At 46.6% G+C, this 27137-nt stretch overlaps 1 protein-coding gene across 1 annotated transcript in view; it reads right to left on the bottom strand.

Moving 5' to 3' along the window:
- LOC119446271 (uncharacterized) overlaps nucleotides 1-23691 on the bottom strand; it is an 80639-nt gene extending 56948 nt beyond the window's left edge. Inside the window, exon 1 of the mRNA XM_037710657.2 lies at nucleotides 23480-23691. Within this exon, the coding sequence (XP_037566585.1) occupies nucleotides 23480-23674 (195 nt within the window). The 5' untranslated portion in view covers nucleotides 23675-23691. The remainder of the gene's footprint in view (nucleotides 1-23479) is intronic.
- Between the last annotated feature and the right edge of the window lie 3446 nt (nucleotides 23692-27137).

The following is a 27137-nucleotide window of genomic DNA, read 5'->3' as shown; positions in this document are numbered from 1 at the left end:
TCTATCGGAACTGCAGTCGGGGGCATGAGCCCGTACGTAAGCTCATCGCTTTTTTTTTTCTCTAGGTATTTATGTTGTTATGCTTCATCGCTCCATTTATCGTCTTATACCGTGACAAAGAATTCTATACTGAGCTGCACAGTACCAAAGAGCAGCCAAGCTGCTTTCATTCGAAGTAGTGATGAACAGGATTCAAAGGCTCCTTCTATAACTAGCGATGAAGTTAGAAGGGCCTTGCAAGACATGACCAGGGGAAAAGCTGCTGGAGAAGATGGAATAACAGTCGATTTAATCAAAGGTGGAGGAGATGTCATGCTTGAAAAGCTTGCAGCCCTTTATACTCAATGCCTCACGACTTCAAGAGTACCAGAGAGCTGGAAGAACGCCAACAGTATACTCATCCATAAGAAGGGAGACGTTAAAGAATTGGAAGAATTATAGACCCATGTGGTGTGGTATATATGTGCTAACGGGCATGTGCTGCTCTTATATGAATACATCTGTGACGTCAACTTGGCTTTCTGCAACTATCACAACATCACACCTACACGGTGACATTCACGTAAGGCGATTGTTTTCTTGCAAATGAGGGTCGGCGTCGACGCTGTATAGTTTTTTTTCTCGGCTCTCAAAAAAAGCGCGTTCTCCCAAAATATGACCTTCAGCATCAGCGTTTGTGCTATTTAAGGATTTTGCATGGGAGATATTGAGTTAAGAGGTTTTTGCTGCTACCGAAGCGGTTCACGAAGACTGTAAAGATTTTTCCCGCTGATCAGACAATGACGAAGTATTTGTCAGAAGCCTACAAAATTTCCCAAAGCAACTGCGCGGTTTATCAGCGATAAAGTCTAGGCTTGAGCGTGTATAAATTCGTTCCATTAGCAGTCCTTCAACTCTTTCATCGCTGCTACAGATTTCAGGGTCGAACTCCCTGACGCCGCAGGCACAGCAGCCGAAGTTCAAACCGTACTCGTGGTTCTCCTCTACTGACGCCAACTGCAGTCGAGCACCTCTGTACAACGAACGCCTCTACACAACGAAATGACGTAATGACGTGTATAACGAAGGAACAACTCTGTCCCGATTCTTGTGTAAGCTGTGTGGAGCGCTACCTTTACAACGAAGTGACCTGTATAACGAAGGATTTCAGAGACCCGAAGCACTTCGCTTATAAAGGCGTTCGACTGTACTATATATACTTTTTTTTCTTTATTTATTTGTTTTACAATACATTGTCGTGGTGCAGGAGACTACAGGCGATTAAGGGTCACCTGACTACGCCTCTAGCACCACATTGTTACATTCGCCACACAACGAAATTGGAACAAAAGAAAAACAAGAGCAAAATAACATTGTAAACAGCTAGTAAGATAAAATATATACAGCAAATATGAGAAGCAAGGCGAAAAAAATGGATCACACGAATATCAATTGAAAACAGATATGCCTTTAAAGTTAATGAGAACAAGAATAAATCAACATACCGTTGTAACAATGTACACAATAAACGTGAGCATAAGCGACTTCTTTGACACGACTGGCACGCAGTGCTTAAAGTCGGGGGGGGGGGGGGGGGTGCTGCCCCCCACCACCCCTCGCCGACGGTTCCGCCGGCGTTCTGCGTCCTTTGTTTACCACGCGACGTCGCCGAACGTGAGGAAAAGGACACACGTGCTCATATGCGGGGCTGCTTCCTACAGACGCGAAGGACGCGGCGTTAAGAATAGGGAGCCTACATGCCACGCCGTTTTACTAGTTAAGAAAGGAACACAGCGACCGAGGACGCGCCGTCTGTTCGCGTGTTTCCACGCCGTGTCGCGCCGCCACCAGCTGAAGCCGACTCGCTTTAACGATTTCCCCGCTGCAGTCTGCACGCTCGACGCGGAAGCGTCGAACCTTGCCAACTATTCTCGGCGGTCGCAGCAGAGCGCCAACCCTAAACGGTGTTCCATCACTCAGCGACAAAACGGGGAGCTAGAGACCCGAACGAAAGACTGCCGACGGATCTGGGTATATACAGCGGAACGTATACACACACAATGCGTCGCAATATGAAAGTGATAATGTATATAACCCTACAAAACCCAAACACCATCTCACATCGAGAAAAAAAAAAATATCGTCGCCCAAGCACTCCGTACAGATGGTTATAACCAAGGAGGTTGAAAATTTTTTTAACCTCCTTGGTTATGACCAGCGAAGCTGAAACGTGCAGCCCGGTGTTTATCACTGGGTTAATCCCGACGGTACATTAAGGTCTTTCTCAATTATTGGTTATGCCTTTGTGTTTCTTAATGAGGTTACACACACACGTTTGGCTGCGACGGAGAGAATGACGTCACTGACGGTATATGCCCGCAGTCTGCCGTTGTCGCTTGCGTTCGATGTCTCGAATTTGCTCGGCGGCGTGGAATTAGCAGCACCCGCCCGCCCCCATTGCCGCTTGCGATTCTTCGAAATTAAGTTGCTTGAAAATTAAATCTGTCCGCCACGTAAGACAATGAATGGCTCATACCCCACCTTAAGCAATGGCTCATACCCCCGTAAACGAGGCCTCCCCAATACGACGACAGAAGAGAAGTGAAATTCTACGCTGCATGGAATGATGAGCGGCAATGTAGCCAGCTGTGGAAGAAGACGACGACGACGAACGCGGGAGCAGTGGCGGATACAGTGGAATCTCGCTAACGGTATCGGCGGCATGCAGCTCTGTATCGTTTGTAGGCGGTAAACGGCACGTTCGTTGTAATCTCGGCTTGTCTGATTCTCGCAGCTATACAGTGACAGCACGCGACAATTTGAGTTAAAGCTAATTAGTATATTAATTAATTAATTGTTCAGTAATTTGGTTTCTTGAGTCACACGCTACTGAAACTTCGCTCGAGCATGCCACACGCTATCCATGGGTATTGCGGCAAGTTTAGCTCTTAAATCAGCATATTGTTTCCAACTCGCGCAGCTAATAAGCCGCGTATAGAGGAAGAGCACGGAGAACAGCTGGTACGTTAGCGTCGATGAGTTTGGAGTGGAAGCACCTGCGTAGTGGCGCTAGTTTATACTGCATATATACGCCACAAATGGATTTCGTATATGTAGTTCAGTGCGACTCTGCAGATGACATGTACCATGCGTAGCTGCGATTGGGAGTTTCAACAGACCTTGTCCTTGCAAGGGTTGCAGACGCGTTAAACTTCAAGCGTTTATACGATTCGTACTTCTCACTGCATGCACCTGTATACTTCAAGTTCTGCCTGCACCGAGCGAGACCGACAGCATCTGTAAACTCTCAGCATCTATCTGAGAATGCGATGGAAGCAGTCGAAAAGCTCATACAGGGTGTCCCGGTTATAACGTTAGCCAAACGCTTAAATACAAAATACAGGATATCAGAGGACGCAACCAATGGTATTCTGTTAGTAGTGACGTAATACCCCAACAGGATGATTGTTTTTCATAAGTGAACTATCAATAATTAAATGCGATTAATAACGAACTTTTTAATTACTGAATTGAGGGCGCGAAAGTTCGATAGAAAAGTAATAATTGTGTCTTAAAACACCCAATGCAGTTTTCTTTCAGTGTGCTATGTCTCGCGCGTAATTTTTTTTTCCTCGTTATAAAGAAAACGCGCGAACTGTGAAAATAGCCGCATGATTACGCGTCCGCGCGCTTAAGTCTTTTTCAGGCTATTAAATAGTGCATAACGATATACTATATAGTGCTCACAATCTGAAAGCGATGCAATTTCACTGGCCCCGCTCTCTTTACGGGAAGCGCAGTGATGCCGCCGCAGTGCCATGACAGGCCATACGAGGCGTGTTAAAGATTTTAACACGCCTCGGATATTCTATATTTTCCGTTCAAGAGCTTGGCTAACTTTAGCTGGGACACCCTGTGCGTACATCTCACATTGCTTGGGAACCGCATACCTGCATTTTATTATTTTAATTTCAGCGGCACTACATTAGTTAGAGATTTCGTAGCAGGGTTTCAGACATGCAAATATATATATATATATATATATATATATATATATATATATATATATCGACTGCAGGACGAAGGCCTCTCCCTGCGATCATCACGTAAAGAAAAAAAGCGAGTTTCAGCGCAAAGTCGGCCTGTCGGAAAGAAAATGGGGGAAGGGAGGGGGGGGGGGAGTAGGGGAAGTATCGGTCAGTGTATTACCAGGGTCCTCTGCGACTCAACTACACTAACAGTATAATGTTTGCCGAGGCCATCGTTCCACGTACACCGTAAACAAAAAGAGAGACTTCACTCTTCCTCTTCAAGGCGATATGCGCTATATGGCCTCCTCCTAAGGAAACTGTTGTTGTTCTTTTCCCGCCACCCGTGTCTCCATCTCAACGCGCTGCAAAGCCCAGCGCGTAGGAAAAGAAGAAGATCAAGGCCCCTAGCTCCGAGCCAGAGGCCGTACAGACTATTATTATTGTACCCCCACGGCACAAATCGAGCTACTATACTCCCCCCTCTCACTCCTCCCCACCATCCATCCGTCGAAGCGGAAGCCAATGGGCAGGCAATCATAGGAGGGGGCGCGCACACAATACAGTAGTGCGTGCGTGCGTGTGTCATTTGCTGCCGAGGCAACTGTCCTTGAAGGAGCGATCAAGCCGCTGATCTCTGTATTTTTCAAGCCCGCGTCGCAGCGTTTTACGGCGAGCGCCACGACTTCGGTGGCGGCAATTGGCAAGCAAGCACGGACATCGCATGTGAGCAGCCTTGGGCGAGCCCTTGCTACGATGCCGCACGAGCAACAGCTCCCCCCCCCCCCCCCCCCCCCTGCCTGGAAACCTCGTCGCCCTTCTTCCCCGCTCCATAACCGCGGGGCAGGGAGAGAAGAAAACACGCCAAGCTCCCTGGAGAAATGTATACCGTGCAGCGTCATATAGTACCGAGCTGGAGACAGCTAAAAAAACCAAGGGCCCAGTACTGTACTATAACGCGTTTCTTTTTTTTCTTTCCTTCTTCTTTTTTTTTTTTTTTTTTTTTTGCATAGTCGCTTTTCGCGTAGTCGCTTCAGGGCACTCTGGCAGCGCTAGTGTCGCGAAAGACCGCATTCGAGCAGATAGTTTTAATAATATACTTATAAAGCATGTATACATGCTGCAGGAAACAATAAAGAGTGAACTAGAAAAAAAAAGTTGGGGGAGGGAGGGGGCTAATAATACATATTGTGTCTATTTTCCAGAAAAGGGGCCCTTGCCCACCGGAAAGCCATACACGACAGCTTGCACCTTTACCTGTTGAGGAGCGAAACAATCTACCTACTCCAGGCACCTCACAGGAAGCCCCACGGTGATTTCCTTTCATGCATTTATGTTTTAATAAACGTTTCCTTTTTCTCTTTCTCTCTCTCTTTCTCTCTCTCAGAAGGTGCTAGCTGCAATCAAAGAACGAAACAGCGACAACGAGAAGGAATCGAGTTGAAGAAACCAACTCAAGAGAAGAACGAACGTTTCTCATGTATCCAAGTGTTCAAGTGTTAATAAATCCCGCAGCCTAAGCTCACTCCCTGGCGGTGGTGGTAATGATGATGTTGATCATCACCATTTCCTCCTTATTCTTCTTTATCTTCTCCTTTCCTTACTTGTGTTCTTTCTTTTCTCTCTCTCTCTCTCTCTCTCTCTCTCTCTCTCTCTCTATTTTTGTATACATATATCCGGCCTGATTTAATAATAAGGCCTCGTTTTCGTTTTACTAGACCATTGTATAGCGCTTCCGAAGCGCCCTCAAGCAATTAGCTGAAAATGCCATAAGCGAGCAGGAACACCGAATAGAAGTAACAGTTCAGACAGGTATGTAACTTATTTTTCTTCTATAAGTGTATTTACACTTAATTCTCTACTGAGAAAAAAAATTGTTAGTTATTAGCGGATCGAATGAAAGCAAAACGTATCCCTCTTTCTCATATTGGCTAAGCCTATAGCGCAATCAGCTAACGTTGGCCAAGCCATTAAACGGGAAAAAAATAATAATAAAGAAAAATGAACAAATAAATACAATACATAAAACAATGTACGTGATACAATTATAAGACCTAAGGGGTTCTTTCGTCCGAACACTGTAGATCTTCAAATCGTATCTTGCACCGCCTTTTTTTTATTAATTTTTTTTTCGTGGCTAACGTTAGCTGGGACGCCCCTCTATATTGGCCCATGCCGGCTGCTGTATCGTCAGCTGTCGCGATTCGCTATAGAGCGCTGGCCAATCACGCGCCTCGCTTATGCGAGCGAAATGGCTCTGTGTAACCAGCACAAAAGCAAAGATGCCTCGGTATACGTGAGTTAGAGGAGGCACATTACATCATAAAGAAACGACACTTTTGTGTCAGTCTGTTGTCCTGCACAGCAAGAGACACCAATTCTTCGGGTGTATATATTGTTACAATATGTTACAATATGTTAGAACAATTTGTTACAATAAGCACGCATTTTTTTTAGCAATTTCACTTCCGTTGCTATATCTGGTTTTATTTGGGCGCGCAAATGTCTTAGCCTGCACTGTGGCACCTTCCTTAACCCCGCAACGTCCAAACACAGTTTCACATCAAGAAAAATTAGAACAAATTGTTCGCCTGTATTTCTGGCCTTGGAGAGTGCATTTGTACATTAAAAAAATTATTTGAATTATAACTTACAGATGGCTTGCGTTGACGTCATCGTGGCCGCCATCTTGGGATACTATATATATATATATATATATATATATATATCACGTCGAGAAGCTGCGTGAGCAAGATACGTGACAGCACGGACGGCGCGTCTTGAGATGAGCGACAAGTCGATAAGAGTGATAATCTGATTTAAAAAAAAGAAACGGTGACGGTCAAAGCGCAAGATAACGCATACGCGTGATAATGTATGATGCACTGATGACATCGTGGTCGCCATGTTCGTGTATACTATAGTACCGTGAGAAGCTGCGTCCCTGAAGTCCCGTGATGATTATCTATATATACTATAGTAATTAATTAGTGATTTGTTGGCTAAGCTATCCTTAACTAGAGGACAGCTGCGGGGGGGGGGGGGGGGGGAGGACTCGCTGCAGCGCATATAAGAAAACGCTGCTATTGGCCATATGCGTTAGGTTAGCCGCATTTAAATCAGAAGTTTGAGGCGTCAAACGTAGCGTATCAAAAGCGATCCAGTAAATAGAAGGACCCTGGTGATACGTCGAAATCTGTTCGGTCAGCGTGGCTGTCTTTTCTGCATAAACATTGTTGCGAGTGACGCCTATTCCTGCAAGGTCGTTTCTTATTCCCTTCCCTCTCAGCTAAAGCCCCTCCATATGATGGAGGGACTTTAATCTGAGCAAAGTGGCAGGCTAGAGGATTTTACCCTAGGCCAACCTGTCTGCGTTTCCTCAATAAATTACTCTCTCCCTATTTCCAGATGGTTTCGCGTCTTTGGGCCACACCAATGTCACATTCGACTGGTCGCCTCTCCCAGTTGAAGCGCTCCGCTGGTCGCGTCAAGCCAGAATGAAACTGCATCGCACAGACAGCCTAAACACTTTGGTACACCTTACACTTCAGGCACTTTATAGTATATATAGCATTATTACAGTTTTGCTAATACTAGAGGAGCGTGTTCATCGTCACGATAAAGATTATAGTTACTTTGTTAAACGACCTTTTTGAACATTCGTATATACAGCAGTGCTCTGAAACGATTCACCAATCGAATGTGCCTTAAGGCACCGCGCGAAATAACCCGTATTGATGGATGGATGGATGATATATGAGCGTCCCCTTTGAAACGGGGTGGTGGGTTGCGCCACCAAACTCTCCTTCTTATTTTGCCTAGTGTCCTACCTATATTCCTGAGAAAACACGCGGACACAACGTCGAACTTTTTGAACAATTACTGGAAACTCCGTTTTTGTACGTCTTCTTCTTCTTTCTGGGGTTTTACGTGCCAGAACCAGTTATGATTAAGAGGCACGCCGTAGTGGAACGCTCCGGATTAATTTTGGCCACCTGAGGTTCTTTAACGAGCACTACAACTCAAGCACACGGGCGTTCTTGCATTTCGCCTCCATCGAAATGCGGCCGCCGTAGCCGGGATTCGATCCCGCGACCTCGTGCTCAGCAGCCTTAGCTAACTGAGCCACCGCGGCGGGTTGTTCTTGTACCTCTCCGTTGCTTGTCACCCCCCCCCCCCCCCCCCTACTTTTCTGCCACCATACCTCCAATCGCCTCTTACTATCTACTGCGGGCATGCTTGCTTTCCCCCTACTTTCCCCGGCTCTCCGTTCGCTAGTTGGCGCCCTCCGTACACAGCTTGCACAGTGCTGCACGCTTTTGTTGTGGCATGCCACCCCGGCGCGCCGCTTCGCTTCCACTCAGCCCATGGGATGCGGGGAGACCGGAAATCACGGCATGCCGTCGGCGAGCGACCCTGCATGCCGCGGCTGGTGCCTGCCTGCATGATGTCGCCGAAGTCGACGAGAGACGACACAGGCGGCGCCGGCAAGCAAGTGTCTCGACGACTACGACGAAGCATTCCTGAAGAGAGCGCTTTGTATATATGTTAACACGTTCTTTCTTTTGCGTTACTTGTAAATACTGTGGGCTATAGCTTTTGGCCCGAGCAGTAGATAGAAAGAGAGAGATAAATGAGATGCGAAAGGCAGGGAGGTTAACCGGAAGATAGATACACCTATACTGCCCAAGCAGTAGGTGTGTCTTATAGTGTGTATTAGTGTGTATGGAAGAGCGCGATTTTCAGAAATTGGGTTAAAGAAGACAAATGATAATGCAGATCGCACGCACTGCAGTGTTGTGCGAAGCATATTTCGCGTGGGCGTTGAGAGGTAGCGCAGATAAACCAATTTGAAAAATATACTATCAAACTCATTCTATTCACTTGTATATGGCATTAATGATTACTATGGCGTTAGTAATCACTACCGGATAAAACGAAAGCCAAACTGCCCTTCTCTCTGTTTAAGTTCGAGCCAGAACTGCAGTGCGGCTGCGTCACTGTGTCATCACGTTTTCTTTCTTTCTTTCTTTCTTTTTTTTTGTTCACATTACTTTATTTTTCAGTTTGTAATACTATTACACTTCAGGTTAATTACAGCATAGGAAATATACAGACGAGGGTCCCAAAGCACACGATTGCAGCGGCACCCTCGAATTTGAAAGTGTTTTCAGATATTTAGAGCTTATACCCGCCGTGGTGGCTTATCGGCTATGGCGAATTGCATCGCTAAGCACGTGGTCGACCGCGAGATCAAATCGCGGTCCCAGCCGGCCGCATTTCGACAGGGGGCGAGATGCGAAGACGCCGTTAAAGAACCCCAGGTGGTCATAATTAAAGCTCCCCCACTCTACGGCCTGCCTCATAATCATACCGTGGTTTTGGCAGGTAAAACCCCAGAACTTTGACGTTCGTTTTTCTCTTCTAATAATCAACCTATTATCGCAAAACAGACAGAAATGAGAGTTCTGAGGGTATACTTGACCAGCCTACACTGGTTTAGTGTTTCTCTGTAGTGGTCTCGTAAGCGTAAGTGCCACTGGAGACATATATAACGAGACGACGACGACTGACGGTATTATTTTGGCTTACAAGTAAGGGGTGAGGGCCAGTGATCTTTCTACAAGCCTTTTATAATAGACAGAACTCGGACGCTACGATCGATCAACTATAGCATGGCAATAATGGGTAGTACACGGGTTTGTCTATAATATTCGTGTTTGTGGCTTCAGACGCTCTTGCGGCGTTATTTATTACGCTTTTATCTCTCTATAATTTCCCCCAAATTTTTTTTTCTATACGCACAAATGTAATATATTTCTACACGCGTGTGCAGTCATCGTGAATTGTTGCATTTATAAATCACTTACTTCGTTGAAAAAGATCGATTCGCAAAGTCCCAAAGTTGTTTGAAGCCGGAAAGACTGAGTTTAGGCAAATCCATCTACTAGCCATCATGTCCACGCAGGCTGAAGCGCCACGCCTGAAGCTCCCGAAAACAGTAACGCCAGAAGTCTCTCTAGAAGTAATTTTTGTAAGACACTGCGATGGGGAAGCAAGTCGGTGAGTGCCATGAGTCGATCCCGAAGCCGGTGGCTAGCGCCGAAGTTAGTGGCCGACGCCAATAGGGTCGCGGACAAGGTCGCGTAACTTATAACGTATGCGTCATATCCACCTTTCCAGGGTCATTTGAAACGTCACCGTCGGATTCGATTGATTGAGAAGGCATAGATCGATACAAGCGACCCTCGAAAGCGCGGCTTATGTTTCCCCGTGACAAAGTAAGCCTCGATTCATGGACATGCACTGTTTGTGATGGAGTGACAGAGCTCGACGCAGTCGTCTGCTATAACGCTCGGGGTCGTCTGCTACGCCCCGGCGCACAGCAGACGATGGGCAAACAGACGCAAAATGTAAACAAACGTCTGGTCGTCGTAGCAGGAAGCTGTCACATGCACGACGGCGCAAGCAGGCACGAGCTGTTTTAAGCCCCGCAACCCGACACCAACCGACACCAGCTGACACCCACCCACGTCGTGTTATGACGGCTATGCGACGTGCAGCGCGACTGTGCGTAGACTTTCAAGACTTTTCATTCAGCGACCGAGACTATATAATACCGGTGTCACGCGGGAAGTTTTGATCGCGATCCAACCCGATCGGGATCGAATTTCTCATTCGCAGATATAGCTCATTCGCAAAAGCTGCGAAATGAAGCCAATGACGATCCAGAAATTCGATTCGAATCGGGCTCTATCGGTATCGAAAGTGCGCCGTGTGACACCGGTATGACAAACTGTAATTTCGTGTATACACGTCATACTACGAGGTATACTTGATTTAAGCAAACTGTATACAGTGTCGCCCTAAGTTAGTTCGAAAGTACCCTAAAGGCATGCGCTGAAGAGCAAATGCCTTGTCACTGCATGCAGACACTCGCAGTATATTTCGCTGATGAGAGAAGGAGGATATGAAACATATGGCAAGCACTTTGGCATGCTCAAAGCCTACAGTCCAGGCCCGTACTTTTTAAAAAGTTCAGTAACTGAAGAAATATTTCGGCAGGATGCTATAGCTGGCTGCATACTTGAGCAGCAACTGTACCTGTGCAGGAGCGCTTGCAGGGTGTCACGTGTCTACCACGGCTAATGAATTCCAACACCGCTTACGTGCGGCCCCTGAAAATTGCTTGCCATACGTGTGACCTGAAACGCGAGTCGCCCGCTGCCAGCTAGCCCTGCGTCCGAACATTTAAATATTAGCTGGTGAAGTAGCCTAGGTGTTGACGAAGGGGATAAGAATTACTTTAATAATAATAATAATAATAATAATAATAATAATAATAATAATAATAATAATAATAATAATAATAATAATAATAATAATTGTGATGATGATGATGATGAATTGCTTATTTTGGGGCGCACGAGGAAACCGTATCATGCTACATTCGGCTGGATGAAAATGTTCTGTTTCATGAACTTTGCACCGCCTTGCGGGATTCCGTAGAACTGATTTGCAATATTCAGTTTACTATGCTACGTAGTTAGTCTCGTCATTCACAGTTTTGCTACTGTGTTAGTCACGTCACTACCACTGCCATGTGCTCCCTCTTTCTCTCTCTCTTTCATAATTGTCAATCGAAGTTTGAAAATATACTGCATTCGAAGCCAAACATCCTAAATCTTTGATTAATGTACCAATCATTACTGCTTTAATGGGGATATGTTATATAATACAAGTAGGATTTTTTTTTTTCACATTATCAGGATTCAGGCTGGGTGCCCTGCACAAGATGGCCTACGTCTCACTCGCGGTCACCATTGAGTCGAGGGTATATAGGCTTCGAAGAGGCGATGATGTAGTGAACAGAGATATGGCTATACAGTATGGCCGCAACAGCTCGTGCTTTGTTTCCAATTCTATACAGGGTGACGTCCGCCGCCGTGACACGACATATGTGGAGAAGCGCACTCGCGGAATTTCGCATATTCCCTATACCAGGGCTTCATCTTTGCACAAACATACGGCCTGCGAGTGAGCAAGCGAAATATATATATATATATATATATATATATATATATATATATATATATAGCTCTTCATTGAAAAAGCAGAGAGGACCCGCGAGCGGATCTTTAGAGGCCTGCATGATAGCCGAGGTCGCACTTCCGTGATGTGCCGGATGCCGTAATCGGCGCATGCGTCGCCATATGCGTAGGAAAGCGACTATTTTTGCCGCCAAAATGGCACGCAACAGAAGCCAACGTTATACCATACGTTAAGCAATAGCCATCTCCGCCTTTGATTAAAAATATAATTCTGGGGTGTTACGTGCCAAGACTCCAATCTGATTGTGAGGCACGCCGTAGTGGGGGGGGACTCCGGATTAATTTCGACCACCTGGGGTTCTTTATCGCGCAGCCAAAGTCTCAAGCACACGAGCTCATTTTGCATTTCGCCCCCATCAAAATGTGGCCTCCAAGGCCGGGATTGAAACCGCGACTACGAGCTCATCAGCGCCGAGCCATAGAGCCGCTAAAACTTATTTACAGCGAAGCTGTTAGCCTCTATAGTTGGCCGAGATTTTTCGTGGGCTCGTTCCGTGCTCACGCAAAAACAGTACCGCCACCTAGGGGCCGCGGCCGCACAGACAGACCCCAAAGCGGCAGCTGGAAATGGCCTTTGTCTTTGAGTTTCCGCGTAGCAGAACTACGTTTTCTGGTATATTAGAATTACAATCCTAAGCTATCATGTCTGCAGCTCGTGCGTAAGTCGTACTTTATGAATTTTCTGACGCAATTTACTTTCAGAACTTCAATTAGTCCGTCAACTCACTCGCGCTTGGAGGGGGGTCAGATTGAGGGTGTAAGCTGCACTTCCACACACGTGCGTGCGCGCGTGACAGGGAATCAAGCATTAGGCGCATTAATTAGCAGAAACGCGTGAAAATCATGTAATGTGATCTCACGTCGTCGTGGTCACGCCCAGCAAAGGCTCCACGTGCGTGTTGGTTTGGCTTCGTGTGCGTGGCGGTTTCCCACCAGTCGTGCCTTAGCACTGCAGGTGTCAACACGGATGATGGATCGCTAAACACAAGATAAACACGAGGAAAACACAAGGGAAACACCGGCGAACCACTGCTTCGCACTTCCCCAGCTTTCACGTTGAGTGGAACTGCATTACCGCCGAGTTTACCAAGGCCCCTGTTCCGGACCGGTACCTAATTTTTTTTCTTTTCTTTTCTTAAACGGGAACCTTATAACAACAAACACGGAAACACAGCTAACAATGCCAGCTGGTTCTGCCCTGTCTCCATTGCGGAGTCATCAGTATGCCTGATACGTCCGTGACCAGAAGACGTTATCTTTGACGACTCCGAACAAGAGCCACCTTCGCTCTTTAAGAGGATAAACGGGACATTGCGAAACGTGCTGACTTCAACAACGAGTGCGATAACGCCAAACACGTCGGACCGCTTTTCCGCAAGCGAGTGACGCAATGTTCACCACTAAACAGTGGCCCGTGTGGCTCACAGAGGAGCTGGGTTTAGGCCGTCGCTGTTTTGTGGTAGTGCAGCCCTATACCCTTTACACAAGATGCTGACTATGAATGGAATTCTGAGATTTCGTTCTGAAGCTACGCTGCGAGCTCTCAAATCTCTAGTTGTTGTTACTCGGAATATGTACACCGCGTAAAAAAAAAAAAAAAAAAAAAAAAAAAAAAAAGCCAGCAGTATAGTCAAGCTCACTCATTTATTCGGACAAGTAAAACTCAAAATCGAAATGAATATATCAAGTCGTGCTGTCTTGTTTATTGATTAGTTATCTTACTTTCAATTTATTCTGCCCTCTTCCTGCTATAGGGCTTTTCTCTCCCCTTTCTCCCTGGCCTGCAGAGTAGCATGCATGCGAATACATTTACACCGGCAAACATCTCTGCTTTTAAATAAAGAGCTCTCTCTCTCTCTCTCTCTCTCTGTGTGTGTGTGTGTGTGTGTGTGTGTGTGTGTGTGTGTGTGTGTGTGTGTGTGTGTGTGTGTGTGTGTGTGTGTGTGTGTGTGTGTGTGTGCGTGTGCGTGTGCGTGTGCGTGTGCGTGTGTGTGTGTGTGTGTGTGCTCTCTGCTTTGGGGAGGCTCTCTGCTTTGCAGTCGCAGCTAGAATCATCTGCTACACAGACAACCGGAAATATCCATGCTTGTAGCAGGGACCGCAATTTCGGTCGTAGTCACGTCCATTATATATCCTCCCGTGACCCGACACACGGGTCAGGGACATAATAGGCTTTCAAGTCGGCTCTAATTATTACCGTCTGGTACTTACAAATGCAAAGAAAAATATATATATATATATCTCGGTTGGGTGCTGATCTCCGTATACGTGGAGCGAACAGCCCTCTCCTCATATATTAGCAGCCACAAAAAGCCGTTTTTTACGCGAAACGCTTTCTTTAGGCCGTTTTCGTGGTTGGTGGTCGATGACCGATGGTTGGACTCGGCAAGAAAAACATTCGTTCGTTCGCTCTCTCTCTGGCCTCTCTCATTTGTTCGTTCATTCGTGCTAATCGCTTACATTGATGAGCATCGTCGGTGGTTCCTGCACACTTTTTTTTTCTTTGCCTGAACGCACAAGATGCCGCAACCGGACGTCGACCGACACTGAAAATCCAGTGTGGCCTCTTCCCGGCTCTCGCAACAGGGCGACACACGCAGTCGCGAAAGCCCATCCTCCAGACCATCCACAATGCGAAAGCGCGGACGCAACCCGTTGGAGACCATGCCCTTACAGAGACTGATTATGAACTTCCTGTTGTGTTTCTATTGACTTGATGTTGCCTTCAATAGAAAGTCTGCTGAGATTATACTGAATAAAACCTACCGTTCGGCGGTAATTCGTCTGTTCGGGAGGAGGCATAATGAAAAGTATAAACAGAATACGGAAGCCGAAACGTCTTGAAGTTTTTTTAAACCTTTTCGTTTTTGCTCGGCGTTTCTCTGTCTCCCTTCTTCATTATTATATTGAATAGCGTGCATTATTTTTGCAAGGGCACCGTTAACGCAAGCGGATACTCGATTCACTTCTCGCTTACCTTGGCGAGACGGGCCTCGTGGCCCGACTCTGTAAGGTGCCAGGACTACTTATAGTCAAGAGAAGAGGAGAAACTTTTTTTTTTTTTTTCGTTCGAGGATTCAAAGAGCCTCGGGTGGCACGGCTAAAGGCAATCAGTTTGCCTGACGTAGGCCGTAGCAACCAAGCGGCAACCGGCGAGCACTGCAGGACGACGGAACAGCAATGCATATAGTATATTCAAAATAGCGAAATCATAATGCGATACTGTCATTTATTGCTATGTGTAAGTAGCAAAACAACATCAAACGCATTTGGGACACTTTTCACTCTTTCGATATGCACTGTCAGGACAACGAAACAAAAGTGCACTTTAGAATAATGAGATATAAACCACTGTGTTACAATTGTTATAATAAATATGCGTTTGAACAACAACACACAGATGAATATGTAACATCGTGTGTTGGGTTGCCACGTTGATGTTGCATCCTGGATTTGCGTGTCAACTCGCGGTATTCGAAAGGCGCTTCACAGTTGTTTACGGTGGTCTGTGACGACACAATGGTCCACATCTATATTACTGTCAGTTTTCACAGGAGTTCACGACAAGAATGCAATTAATACAATCCATACAGCTCTGCACGTATTTGACTTCCTATCGGGGACGTATAATTTACGCATCACAATTCCGAAAAAAAAAAGAAGAATATTGAAGGTAATGTGCAGTATAAATTAATGTATACTTAAAGGGGACCCGGAGGATGTGAAATAGGTGGCGGGTTCTGCCGATAGGACCAATAAATCAAGCCGGTCTTAAATATCGGACTCAGTTAATTCGCCGTTGCCTGTGTGTGTATTCTCTTATATCATTTTTTCACAAAGGTGGACGCAAATAAAAAATCGCAAGACTATTGCGTCTATATATGCGACAATCGTTAACAAACACTAAACTTTCTGCATTTTTTTTGCGATAAAATCGTAAAAAGAAGGCAGTCGTGTTCTGATGACATCCGTAAAGGCGCAGGGAGAAATAAACGAAATGTTGATTTCAACCGGCAGTTTGTGGTCTTGCCGAAAACGTAGGCTGTGAGGAGCAAACACCGAATGTAAGTCGAGAAGAAAGACGCAATAAGGTATGTAGCGCCATTCAAGGCAGCCCAGCCAGAAATATACGGAAGCAAAAACGCGATTCATGCGTGTTCCGGTTAAGTGTGACGGAGGCTGTATACCCGGCGAGTTCCATCGAGGCGGCAATTAAGAAATTCACCAGCGAGCATGGATCAAATAATAGCCCTCGCCAGCAACGACTCCCTGGACATATAAACTTTCAATAAAGTTTCACCCTCTGTCTCTCTGCCCTTTCTTGTTTCTATAGCTTCTTGCTTTCTCTTTTCTCTCTGAATAGAACGAACCCGGTATTCTTCGCCGGACCCACTTCATATACATATACAATGTTATGTTTAGTTCACTACTTCTCTTCCATAAACAGCGCTAGCGCCTGTTTCACACCCGGGTGCGAGATATTCCTCATCGCGGTCATATATAGTGTGCCGTCGCTGCCGCAGGCAGCAGGTTGGTCGCGTAATTCTAAGCGGGGAAAGCCTAAATATGACGTATATACACTGTAGTATCTATATGTATATACAGACACACACGCAAGCAAACATACACACACGCGGATGTCCTGCACGAGGCGAGCTTCGAGGCAAGCAGCTATGGCCGCAGCTATGGTTTATTTCGTCTAGCCGAGAAGTGAAAAAGAAAAAAAAATCGGGCGGTCCACGAGTGATGGTGGCGGGCACGCAACAGTTTGTTTGTCTTGCGTTAACTCTTCGCTCATCATCGGAGTCAAAACACAAACCGGCTGAAGCGAAAGAACCGCCGCTAGATTCAGCCGCTTGCAGACGCTCTCCGTCGGGACCGCCAATTCCGTGCAGTGCGGCGTATGCTGGGGCTCGTGACAGCCAATCAGCGAAAACTAGAGCCGGCAGCGTGTTTCGGATTCGCCCATTGCGCTCCATACTATGATCCGTCCGTGTCGCTTCCATTCAGTGGGCTCGCCTGTCGTCGAGCGGAGGGCGATCCGGAGCGTCAACAGAAGATCATTATTCTTCTGGTTCTCTTTTCCGATCGTTTGACGAGGCCTCCGAGATTATTGACATGTGCGCGCGGTCTCTCGGAAGCTATGCGTGACCGGCGCAGCTTTCGCTGCACTGCATGCAGCTACTGAGGCCACCAACTCCACTCAGTGCGGCGAAAGCTATAGCTAGCACATGGCTTCCGAGATCGAATCATGTGCCTGTGATCTCTGAGGCCACAAGTCACGTGAAACAACAAGAAAACGAGAATCAAAAGGATAAGGTTCCTTCACTGAGCGCTTCTGATATTGGCCACCGCGCGACGCCGACGGAATGGACGCGTCGCGGAACGATTATAGTATGGAGCACAATGGCGGAGCCCTTCACTCCCTGAATACGCTACCAGCTGACACGAGCCGTCCTAGTCTTTCCTGCACTGCACGTAATTATGGAGGTGGAGTGGCAGTGGCCGTGCCGCGGATGTGTCGGGACTGTGTGTTACATTCTTTCTTTTTTCTCTCTCTCTCTCTTTTCAGCCCCCCCCCCCCCCCCACCCCAACCCTCTTTTTACACGGGCCGTTGTTTCTTCAACTTTGGTTCGTCTTAAGCTCTCTCTCTCTTTCGGCTAACGAAGCGGAAAGTGTATAAATACAGTACGTGCCGGAGCATACGTGAAACAACCTACACGCACGAACCCACAAGGCAGCGTATCTAAACAACGCTTCTTTTTATGGGAACGTGCGTGGAGTCGAAGGCGATTCGCGTCCGTGTTGGTGGTGGTTGTTGCGGCGAGAGCTTTTCTTTTTGCAAGCTCCGCTTGGTCATCGACGGTGCCCGCTGCTGAAGTAACGCAGTGATGATGGTGATGATGATGACAAGGGAAAAAGAAAACAATACAGTCAAACCTCGATTTAACGAAACTCAGTACAATCGAACCCGGATATATCGAATCTGAAGGGGATCGCAAAAAAAGTTCGATATATAGGTATACCTACATATACAAACATTTTCGAGGGAATTTTACTACGGTTCGTTATACACAATAATTCGTTGTATGTGGGTTCGATGTCTCGGGTTTGACTGTATTACGAAGTTTTTGGTTTAACGTACGAAGTGCTTCCCCAACACGCGTTTATAGAATCCGATGCGCTGAAAAAAATCGAAGCAACGAAGCGAACTCAACACCTGGTTTCAAGTTCAGGAACCATAATGTGTATGCAGGCGGAACTGTTTGCATGTTTGCTCTTTATCAAGTATTATGTTATTCGATCAGTGTGCTAAGTGTCTTCAATTTAACGAGTCTCTCTATGTAGCGAAATATTTCTAATTTCTCATCGAGTTCGTTAAATCGAGGTTTACCAGCATCGTTGCCACAACATGATTACGTCATAATAACCGGGCCCATCTAATAGGTGACTAATGCCTTGTGTGGCTTGGCCCGGCAAGCTAACAAGGCAATGAAGAAAGAAAACGGTAAGGAGCGAGGCTACCCTACAGGCGCATACATAACATCCAGTCTGCACCCTCTAAGGACCTAACACAATAAAGTGTGTCAAATTAAGCAATTAACAAATATTCACACCGACGTAGCAGGGAGCAACAGAGCAAAAAACCTCAGCAATCTACGCAGTACATCTATATAAGCAAATCTATACCGGAAAGCTATCGATTGACTTCCGAAATAGTCCTCCAGAATCATATCGCGGGGTTGGGGTGCACGTGAAACGCCAGAATTTATATGCGTATATATTTACAATCAGCTAAAAATATTTTTATTTATTTGTATTTTTTTAACGCGATAGCGTTAAGGGCCCCGTGTCGAAGAAAATCCGGTGTAGGCGTCGGCGGCGTTGTCCGTTGTCCGGGAAAATTACATATAGGTATATATGTAACTATAATACATGTAATAGGTATATATGTATATGTATATGCACGTATAGGTATACGCCACGCTTTGCTTTGTGACATGCGGTATATGAGGGTTGTATTGCCACAGCATTCTATCACTAAAGTTGCTCAGTATCTCGTCTTACATTCTTGACAGAGGAATTCCTCGGAATTTTGAGAATGACAGCCCACGAACAAATGTCACGAAACAAAACACCGACAGCGCATATGCCTTTTATGTTAAATCTTCTCAGACTGAAATATTCGTAGTGTGAAACAATAACAGAAACCTGAAAACAACGTAATTTCTGTGGCGCGGCTGCGCACTACCTCCGGGATCGGCCCACGCAAGAGGCCGCGTTTCTACCAGAAAGCTCGCCTTCGTGCATAAATAGCGTTCGCCGCCAGCGTTTCCCGGTAAACGTTACGGCTGCATGAGCTGCAGTTGCCGGGAAGCGTGAGAAGCAGTCGGGCATCTTTGAATGCTATTGCGTTCCACTCTTAAAGGCGAAGCTCAAGCGTCCTCCAAGTTTTTTTTTTTTTTTTTTTTTCTCTCTCTTTCGATTCCGTTTTAAAGGAAACCGGGTGAACTGTTGTTTCTGTTTTCGGTTTTGGAAGTTCCTAAGCCCGTCCACTTATAAAGTCTTTGCGGAGACGAATGTCAGCGCTGGGCCGAACGTGTTCGCAAATGGCGAGGCAATTAGCCATCGTGCGACGCTGTAATTATGCTGCAAATGCAGCGAATTAGGTTTTGATTTATCCCACATGCGTAATGGCCAGATTGTGCAACAGAAGGCCCCTGGGCTGATGTATGAGGACGGCATAGTTCTACTATAGCGCACTATGCAAGTGATTTACAGAGACTTGCGAATATTTGCGGCAACGCAGCGACTAATCTAGGCCTTAAGTTTAGCGCACGGAAATCGGGAATTATCTCTATGTGAAGAGACGAGTAATTACGTGATATCAATTGCTTCTAGAAGGGCGGGGATTTAAAGCGGGTGGAAGCAATTAACCGGCAGGCAGCCGATATAATTGCAAGAGGCGTTTAGAGTATTGGTGCAAAGAAAAGCATGGAAAAAATTGATAGGACCGGATACGATACATGCATAGGTAACTGTACAGGGCAGATATACATGTTTTAAGGCAGAGCGAAAAGATTAAGGAGGCATAGACAAACTGATAGACTGATAAATATCTTATAGATTACTTGATTAAATCAAGCAGGGTATGTGACTATTTGTTGCCTTGACTATTTGTTCAAAAGGGATGCCAATAAATCATACTCATCATCATCATCATCATCATAATGCACCCAATTCTTCCGAAATTAAGTCCGCTTCAAACTCTGCGCGTGCCCGGGTATAGTTTTCTCTGACGCGCCATAGGCGAGCAACGAGGTGAAACTCATAGGTCGTTACACATCGCCTGCTAAACAGTGCTACAACAACAACAACAACAACAACAACAACACAACAACACAACACAACAACAACAACAACAACAACAACAACAACAAACAACAACAAAGTAATATAATCATATATAATAATAATAATAATAATAATAATAATAATAATAATAATAATAATAATAATAATAATAATAATAATAATAATAATAATAATAATAATAATAATAATAATAATAATAATAATCGAAGTGCTGTTTACTTGCATTTCCCAATTAACAGAGCGTGCCGACCGAGGTCTTAGTTTCCTGTCATTCTCCAAAAAACGGCGTTGGCGTTTTAGTCTTGTCGTCCATAGGCGACGCGATTCTCTGAATGCTTCGGTGAGCCCCATCCCCGGACACGCCCCCGTTCTAAACCGTTGGGGATGGTAGGCACCTACAGGTACTTCAGCTATTTTCTGTGATTTTCTTAACTTCATCTTATAAAAAATTAATTTAAATTATCATGTGCTCAGCAATGGCATTTTCATTACGCATACCAAGTTTTATCTAAAAAACATTGCGAAATGTTGGGTATTGTAAGCTTGCATAATTATCCGTCTTTGCATTTTGGTCAAGGAAGATTTAATAAAAATAACTAATGCAATAGAGCGTTGAAACTGCGAAATCTCCAAGCGGGCTTTTGAATGAACCAGAACAATAACGTTCGCTTTTGAAATTCGCTTCAAAATAAAATTTTCCACACTGACATCCCAATATGACGGCCATTCGCTACGAACTTTTTGTTTTTTCTTTAGGCAACATAATCGTTCTAGTTCAGTAGTGCAGTTGCACTACTGAACTAGACCTGCACTCGTGTAGTGCAGGTGCATGTTTCTAGCTCTTTTGAAGAAGGAGTTGTGCCAAATTGCTATGGAGAAGCCAAGTTGATTTTTATAGGCGGGAGGTAACTATGGCGCCACGTTTGAAACACTTCTAGTACTTGTTTTGGCGTCAAATTTGGAGGATATATTCCTTGTGAAATGAAGCTGTTTTTTTTTTCTTTTTTTTTAAAGCAATATAGGAAGAACGCTTTTTAGAAGTATTTATATTACCATGTTCCCGTAAGGGAAGACTAAAAATAAACGCGAAGTCAGTTTGAACTGACTGGCCATTGCTTGAAAACTTTATATTTATTGATTTCACGGGAACAGGTTGATTAGTAGACGTGAAAAAGAAGGTCAGAGTTTCAGTTATTGGATTTCGCGCCGAATGAAACCCCAGCGACGGTACGGATGCGAGAACTTTTTTCACATTTGGGCAGAGTAGAAGCAACTCGGGTGTCACACCGTGCGCTTTCGATCGCGATTGAAACAGATCGGGATCGAATTCCTCGATCGTGATTGGCTCCTTTGCGCAAGCCACGGAAGTGAGCCAATCGCGGTCGTGAAATTCGGTACCGATCGGTCTGGACCGCGATCGAAAGTGCGCCGTGTGATTAAAGTATTATATGGGTGTCACACTGCGCAATTTCGATCGCGATCGAGCCCGATCGGGGCCAATTGGGATTGAGCAATTCGATCCAAATCATGCTCGATCGCGATCGAAAATGACTGGAGTATTAGCGAATTAGGGAGACATTGCGGGAATATGTGTCTGAACCTCGCGAAAAGCAATAATGAACGAGGAGAAGAAAAAGGGGGGGGGGGGGGGGGGGGGGGGACTGAGGCTTCCGATTTTTTAAGGTCACAACGATTTGAAGTCAAAAGAACGTAGGATGTGGGTTCGGATCCCGCCGGCGGCAACTGTTTGTTCGTCCAATTTCATTTCCGCACCTTACCATTTCTACATTTCAATTAAAGACATCAGTTCATTTCCCAAGTGCCCTCCTGGGTTTCGTTAGGAAAAAACACATAGGCGTGACTCTCGTGGTCGACTACATATTTATTGCCTGTGCCAATCAAGATAACAAGTTGAACACGCTAAATGTCATTTTATTATTGCTTCAAAAAAGAAGCAGAACAAATAGCGTAACGACTTCATTGAAGCTGATAGGGACGATCTACTTAGAGCAAAGGTATACCACGGACATCAAATGCAGGGTGCATCTCAGTGCTAGCTGAAAACGGCCGCTCGAGCGAAAATTTTATGCCGGGCTATTTGAATATATACAAAGTAACATTCTTTCTGATAAGGCGCATGATTAGGTGCGTCAACTCGGCACTGAAGGCCGTCAAACTGTAGCAACGGACACTGAGAAGATAAGAACGATTCTCAGAATTCGCTTGGACAAGGCGTATGCTTATCGGTAGGAGAGCACTCTTGGGATGGAGATGAAGTAATGTAATAAAAAAAAAAAGAATAAGAGGGGGAGGGGGCACTGTTCTTTTTTTTCCCCCGTCAGTGACAATGCAGACAGTCTTCAGAAGCCGCTAGATTCCGTCCGACCACGCATCGAACTAGAAGCAGGCTTATTCGACACTGCTACATACACATCGTGCATTTTCGCCCGAACGGATAAGTTTAACTGTGATCAGGATTAATTTAGAACGGAACACGACACTGTGTGGCTCTTAGTTTGCTGGCACTTCATCTGTATGTACTGGCTGGTCAACGCACAGCACAGGGCGACGGCGCCACCAACGACAAGTCGACTGATGCAAAGCGGTGCGCTTCCACACTTGCCATAACGAAATATTCGCATACGCACATTCGCAAAAGGGAACACATGGGTGTTTCCTTTAACAATGGACCGCACTGTACACGTGATGCCTGTACATCTGCATGACAATAGGTCGACGAACGGGACTATCAGCAAACATCGCAAACGAGCTTTAGAAACCCAACGAGGCGAGTATAGGCGGAAGTGAACCAAATTTTCGCGATATCGAAATTACGCTATAGCGCGATCAATCTACTCGAGAAGGCGCAAACGTCGATTCCGCTCAAGCGACAGCTGCACGTAGTGCGCAGACTTTTACGGTGCAATGAGCTCGCCTGCGATTGCAAGCTAGCCAATTACTGCTTGCTCTAATGAAACGCTTACCTGCGTCAGCGGCCGAAGATCTTTATCCGGAGTAGCCGCCGCGTTTGACGGATGGCGCCAATAGCAGACGACGAAGGAAACCACGGCGACGAAGAGCGCTTCACTCCGACGCCGAGCCATGCTCGCGTCGTGCGGCTTGCCTTTTTCCTCACTCCTCACGTTCTGCTCTCTCCACCGCTTTTGAGAGAAGTTCATTGCGGGGAAAAAAGAAGAAAACGGGCCGTCACACTCGCTTGCCGAAGAGCTCAACAAAAAACGAAATGAAAAACAGCCCCGAGAAACGACACGTGCGCGTGGGTACGTGGCGCCCTCTGTCCAAAGAGACGAGAGGCGCCGGAGCGACGAGCAGACGTCGCCTCGTCGTGCGCATCAACGCGTATCCGCCGGCGTTGTACAGGCCTCAAGGCTGCGTGTTCTGCGTCGAAGAAGCCCGAAGAAGACTCTCGTATCCTTTCACGTCTGCGGAAAAAGGTAAATTCACATAGGAAAATGTCAAATTACTGACGGTTACGCTCGATCTCGGGTTTCGTTTCAACGCTTTGAGCTACTCTTCGGGGCGCTACGTTGCGGGTTACGTGTGATAACGACGCAGTTGGCACCTTCGTCGTTCGCCTTGCCGAGCGCCCTCGGATTAATTATCTGCCGACAACAAAACGAATTAATTCGATTTTTTTTCTCAATCGCATTTAGCCATACGTGGGCCATCGTGCTCGCATACCGTACCCGCGCACCTGCGCCCTACGCGGTGGCGCGACACATGTGCGCGCGCGTGTCAATCTGGTGTCTCGTGGCAGTTTGGCCGGCGTCGAAAAATTGCTCGTGAAGTACAAATCGTTTCGCGTCGACGTTCGGCGAATTGTGTACGTCGGCTTTTCGCGCAGTAGAGCGAATGCGTCGAGCTGTGTTTATTGCCCCAGCTTGCTACGCCGTACGTTTTACAAGCGGTACTATCGCGTCGAACGGTAAAACGAAGAAAATAAAAATAAAAAAATAAATACCACGTACGCGTTCGTTCTCGCGTTGGAAAATTGAACTAAAAAATATTAACGCTTCAAAGTGGGGAACACATTTTTGCGCTAGACGAAAAATATGCGGTCCTACAGGTTTTCCAAATCGGCACTTTTTTTTCGGTTTCGGTGTGTAAAGCGGCCGCTAGACATTTAGACCGGAAGTTGGGCCGCGGACAGGAAGTTGAAAAAATACGTCGTCTTGCGGTGGGTACGCGCCGAAGGCAGCCATATTGTTCACTTGATGTAAAATCTCATCCAATCGAAGGGCTAAAATAATTAATTCTAGCTTTTGTGGATATTATGTCGAAGCTCTGATGTCTACTCTAGGGCCTAGAGTGGTTATTTTATGAGTGTGCGACCGGCAACGACCCGTATGAGGCATCGCTCTCCACCTATGAGGACCCCAATCCATCCCTGTCTCGCTTTGCAATGAGCCTACCTCAGAAGTCAAAATATTCTGGGGTTTCGCCAAACATAGCGCAGCAGTCAAGAGGACCTCACACGTATCCTTTTCGCGGATTTGGGCCTCGGATCTACCCGCAGTGTGTCGACGAGCCGCCGAAAGGTTTGACTTTGGCTCATTTTTAACCCTAAACTCCGCGATATTTTTTCCCCCTTGGTCGGCGGACGCTCGCAGGGGCCGTCGACTTTTTAGGCCTAGGCGCATGACCCGCCGTCGTCGCTTTGAGCGTGACTGTGTGTATTTTTTTTTTTGTTATCCTCGCGGGCCGCCCCGGCCTTTAGTCGGAGCGTCCGATTACGAGACGCGGCTTTTATGCGACGTCGACGATTTTGCCGGCCACTTTCGGACCGTTTAGTGTCGCCCAAAGGCGAGCATTTCGCTGCCGACGTCGGCGGCGTAACAGCTGGGTTCACGGGCCGCCAAAACCGCGCGGCGCCGCTCGAAGTTGTTTCAGTTTTGTGAACTCCCCGCGAAATCGTCGGAAGAAAACGTCGCAGGCGGTGTCGTGTCTTTGAGTTAAGCGGCGAGCGGTTGCATCTCGGTCCCGACCGACCGGCGATCGGAATTTTGCGGACGCGGCCGCGCGGTGACCCTGACTGCGATTTCGCTGGCCCAAATATTTGGGTCAGCGGACGCCTCTCTCGCGGTCGGCGGGAGACGAGGCACCGCTCACGTCACGCGTGCAAACTCGCGGGGGGGCCAGCGGCATGGAGATCTTCCCTCGGCGTGTCCCCGTGCCTACATCTTTTTGCAGCCGCGGTCAAGAGATGAGACCCGGCGAAGGCCGGCCGCACCCCGCCTCCTTGGTCTATCAATGGTTGCGCCATTGCCTCGCGAGCTCGTCGGTGTCTCCCCCCGAGCTAGAAACCCCGGGCCCTGAAACGCTTCGCCGCCGTGTTTCAGTTCGTTCTTGTCAACTCGTACGGCCGGAAACCGGCCTGCTGTGCTTCGCGGTATCGAAGCTGTCGGGGTCGTACACCGGTAGTCGTGGCCTTGGCCGTGTGCCGTCTTGTTCAGACACACCTTCAGTTTTCAGCCGCAGGCATTACGAACGAGCCGTATGCACGTCGAGCCGTACTACACGTTGAGGCTGGAACCGGCCAGCCGAGATGGTTTTTCTTCGATGTTCATGAGCTAGGCAACGGGGTCGGTAGATTGGACGTCATTGTGGACTCCCCGTAGAAAGAATATGTCAGTGTGACAGCCCATCGGTTGTCACCGGCACTCTTGGTCGAGGCTTAAACTTCTGTAACGTCGACTAGGCTAGCCACTTGTCATTTTTGAATTGTATACTCCCAGCCGTCAGTGAACTCTACGCTGTCATGCTTGGACTGCTGCCCATCACAGGGCTTGATGGCCTGTGCACAATTACACTGCCACAGCCATTACTGCGAAGCTCATTTCGCCCTCCGACGGAGTAATTAGTAATTTTCTTGCATATAATCATTATTCTCACAAATTTGACCTGATTCCTGGTTCTGTAACCACCATGCAGTTCGAATTACCAGATTCATGCCTTTGGGCAAACTGTATCTAGAGTTTTTCTAGTTTAGGCCATTTTGCGCATAAATGGCTTCATGTTACTTCAGTACAATTACAATTAATGTAAGTGTTAGTACTGTTGCACATCTTGGTTTTGATTGGTACAGTTAGCAAGCATGTGCGTCAAGTAGTTGTCATTGATTTCATTATTTAAGTTCATTGGGGCCTTGAGTGGGCAAGGAAGAATGCTCACATATGCAGCAGGTATGCTGGAACAGGCTTTCCGTGTGTGCCTCATTCTCTGTTTCCATTCCCTTGGCACAGGTTGGAGTCATGTAGAGGTTGCAGAGGTTTGAGAGCTGATCCTACCACATGTCCACATGCACCAATGTTAAAAAAGAGCTGAGGCAAAGTTTTCAGTGCAACACAAACTAACTCAAAAGATGAAGGCTTGCAGAGAGAGAGAGAGAAAAAAAAGTCTGTGTGCTAGAAGGATGGGCTTGATAAGATGACATCTGCACCTGGTCAATTCTATCTGTCATTCGGGTTATCTACAGCTGTTCTGTGAATGGACATTTCAGATAGGTCACAGCTGTGTGGATCCTCGCTGTTAGGTGAAAGCAGGCCTCCTTTCGAAGGCTTAGCTGCGTGTTTCGTGCCAGGCTGTCTTGTCAGAGAAGCAAGGCATAGCATTTTTGTGGGG

This window comes from Dermacentor silvarum, chromosome 3 (assembly GCF_013339745.2).
Source record: "Dermacentor silvarum isolate Dsil-2018 chromosome 3, BIME_Dsil_1.4, whole genome shotgun sequence".
In the NCBI taxonomy this organism is placed as follows: Eukaryota; Metazoa; Arthropoda; class Arachnida; order Ixodida; family Ixodidae; genus Dermacentor; species Dermacentor silvarum.
The sequence above is the reverse complement of the archived record's forward strand: the minus strand, read 5'-3'. Positions and strand labels throughout refer to the sequence as shown.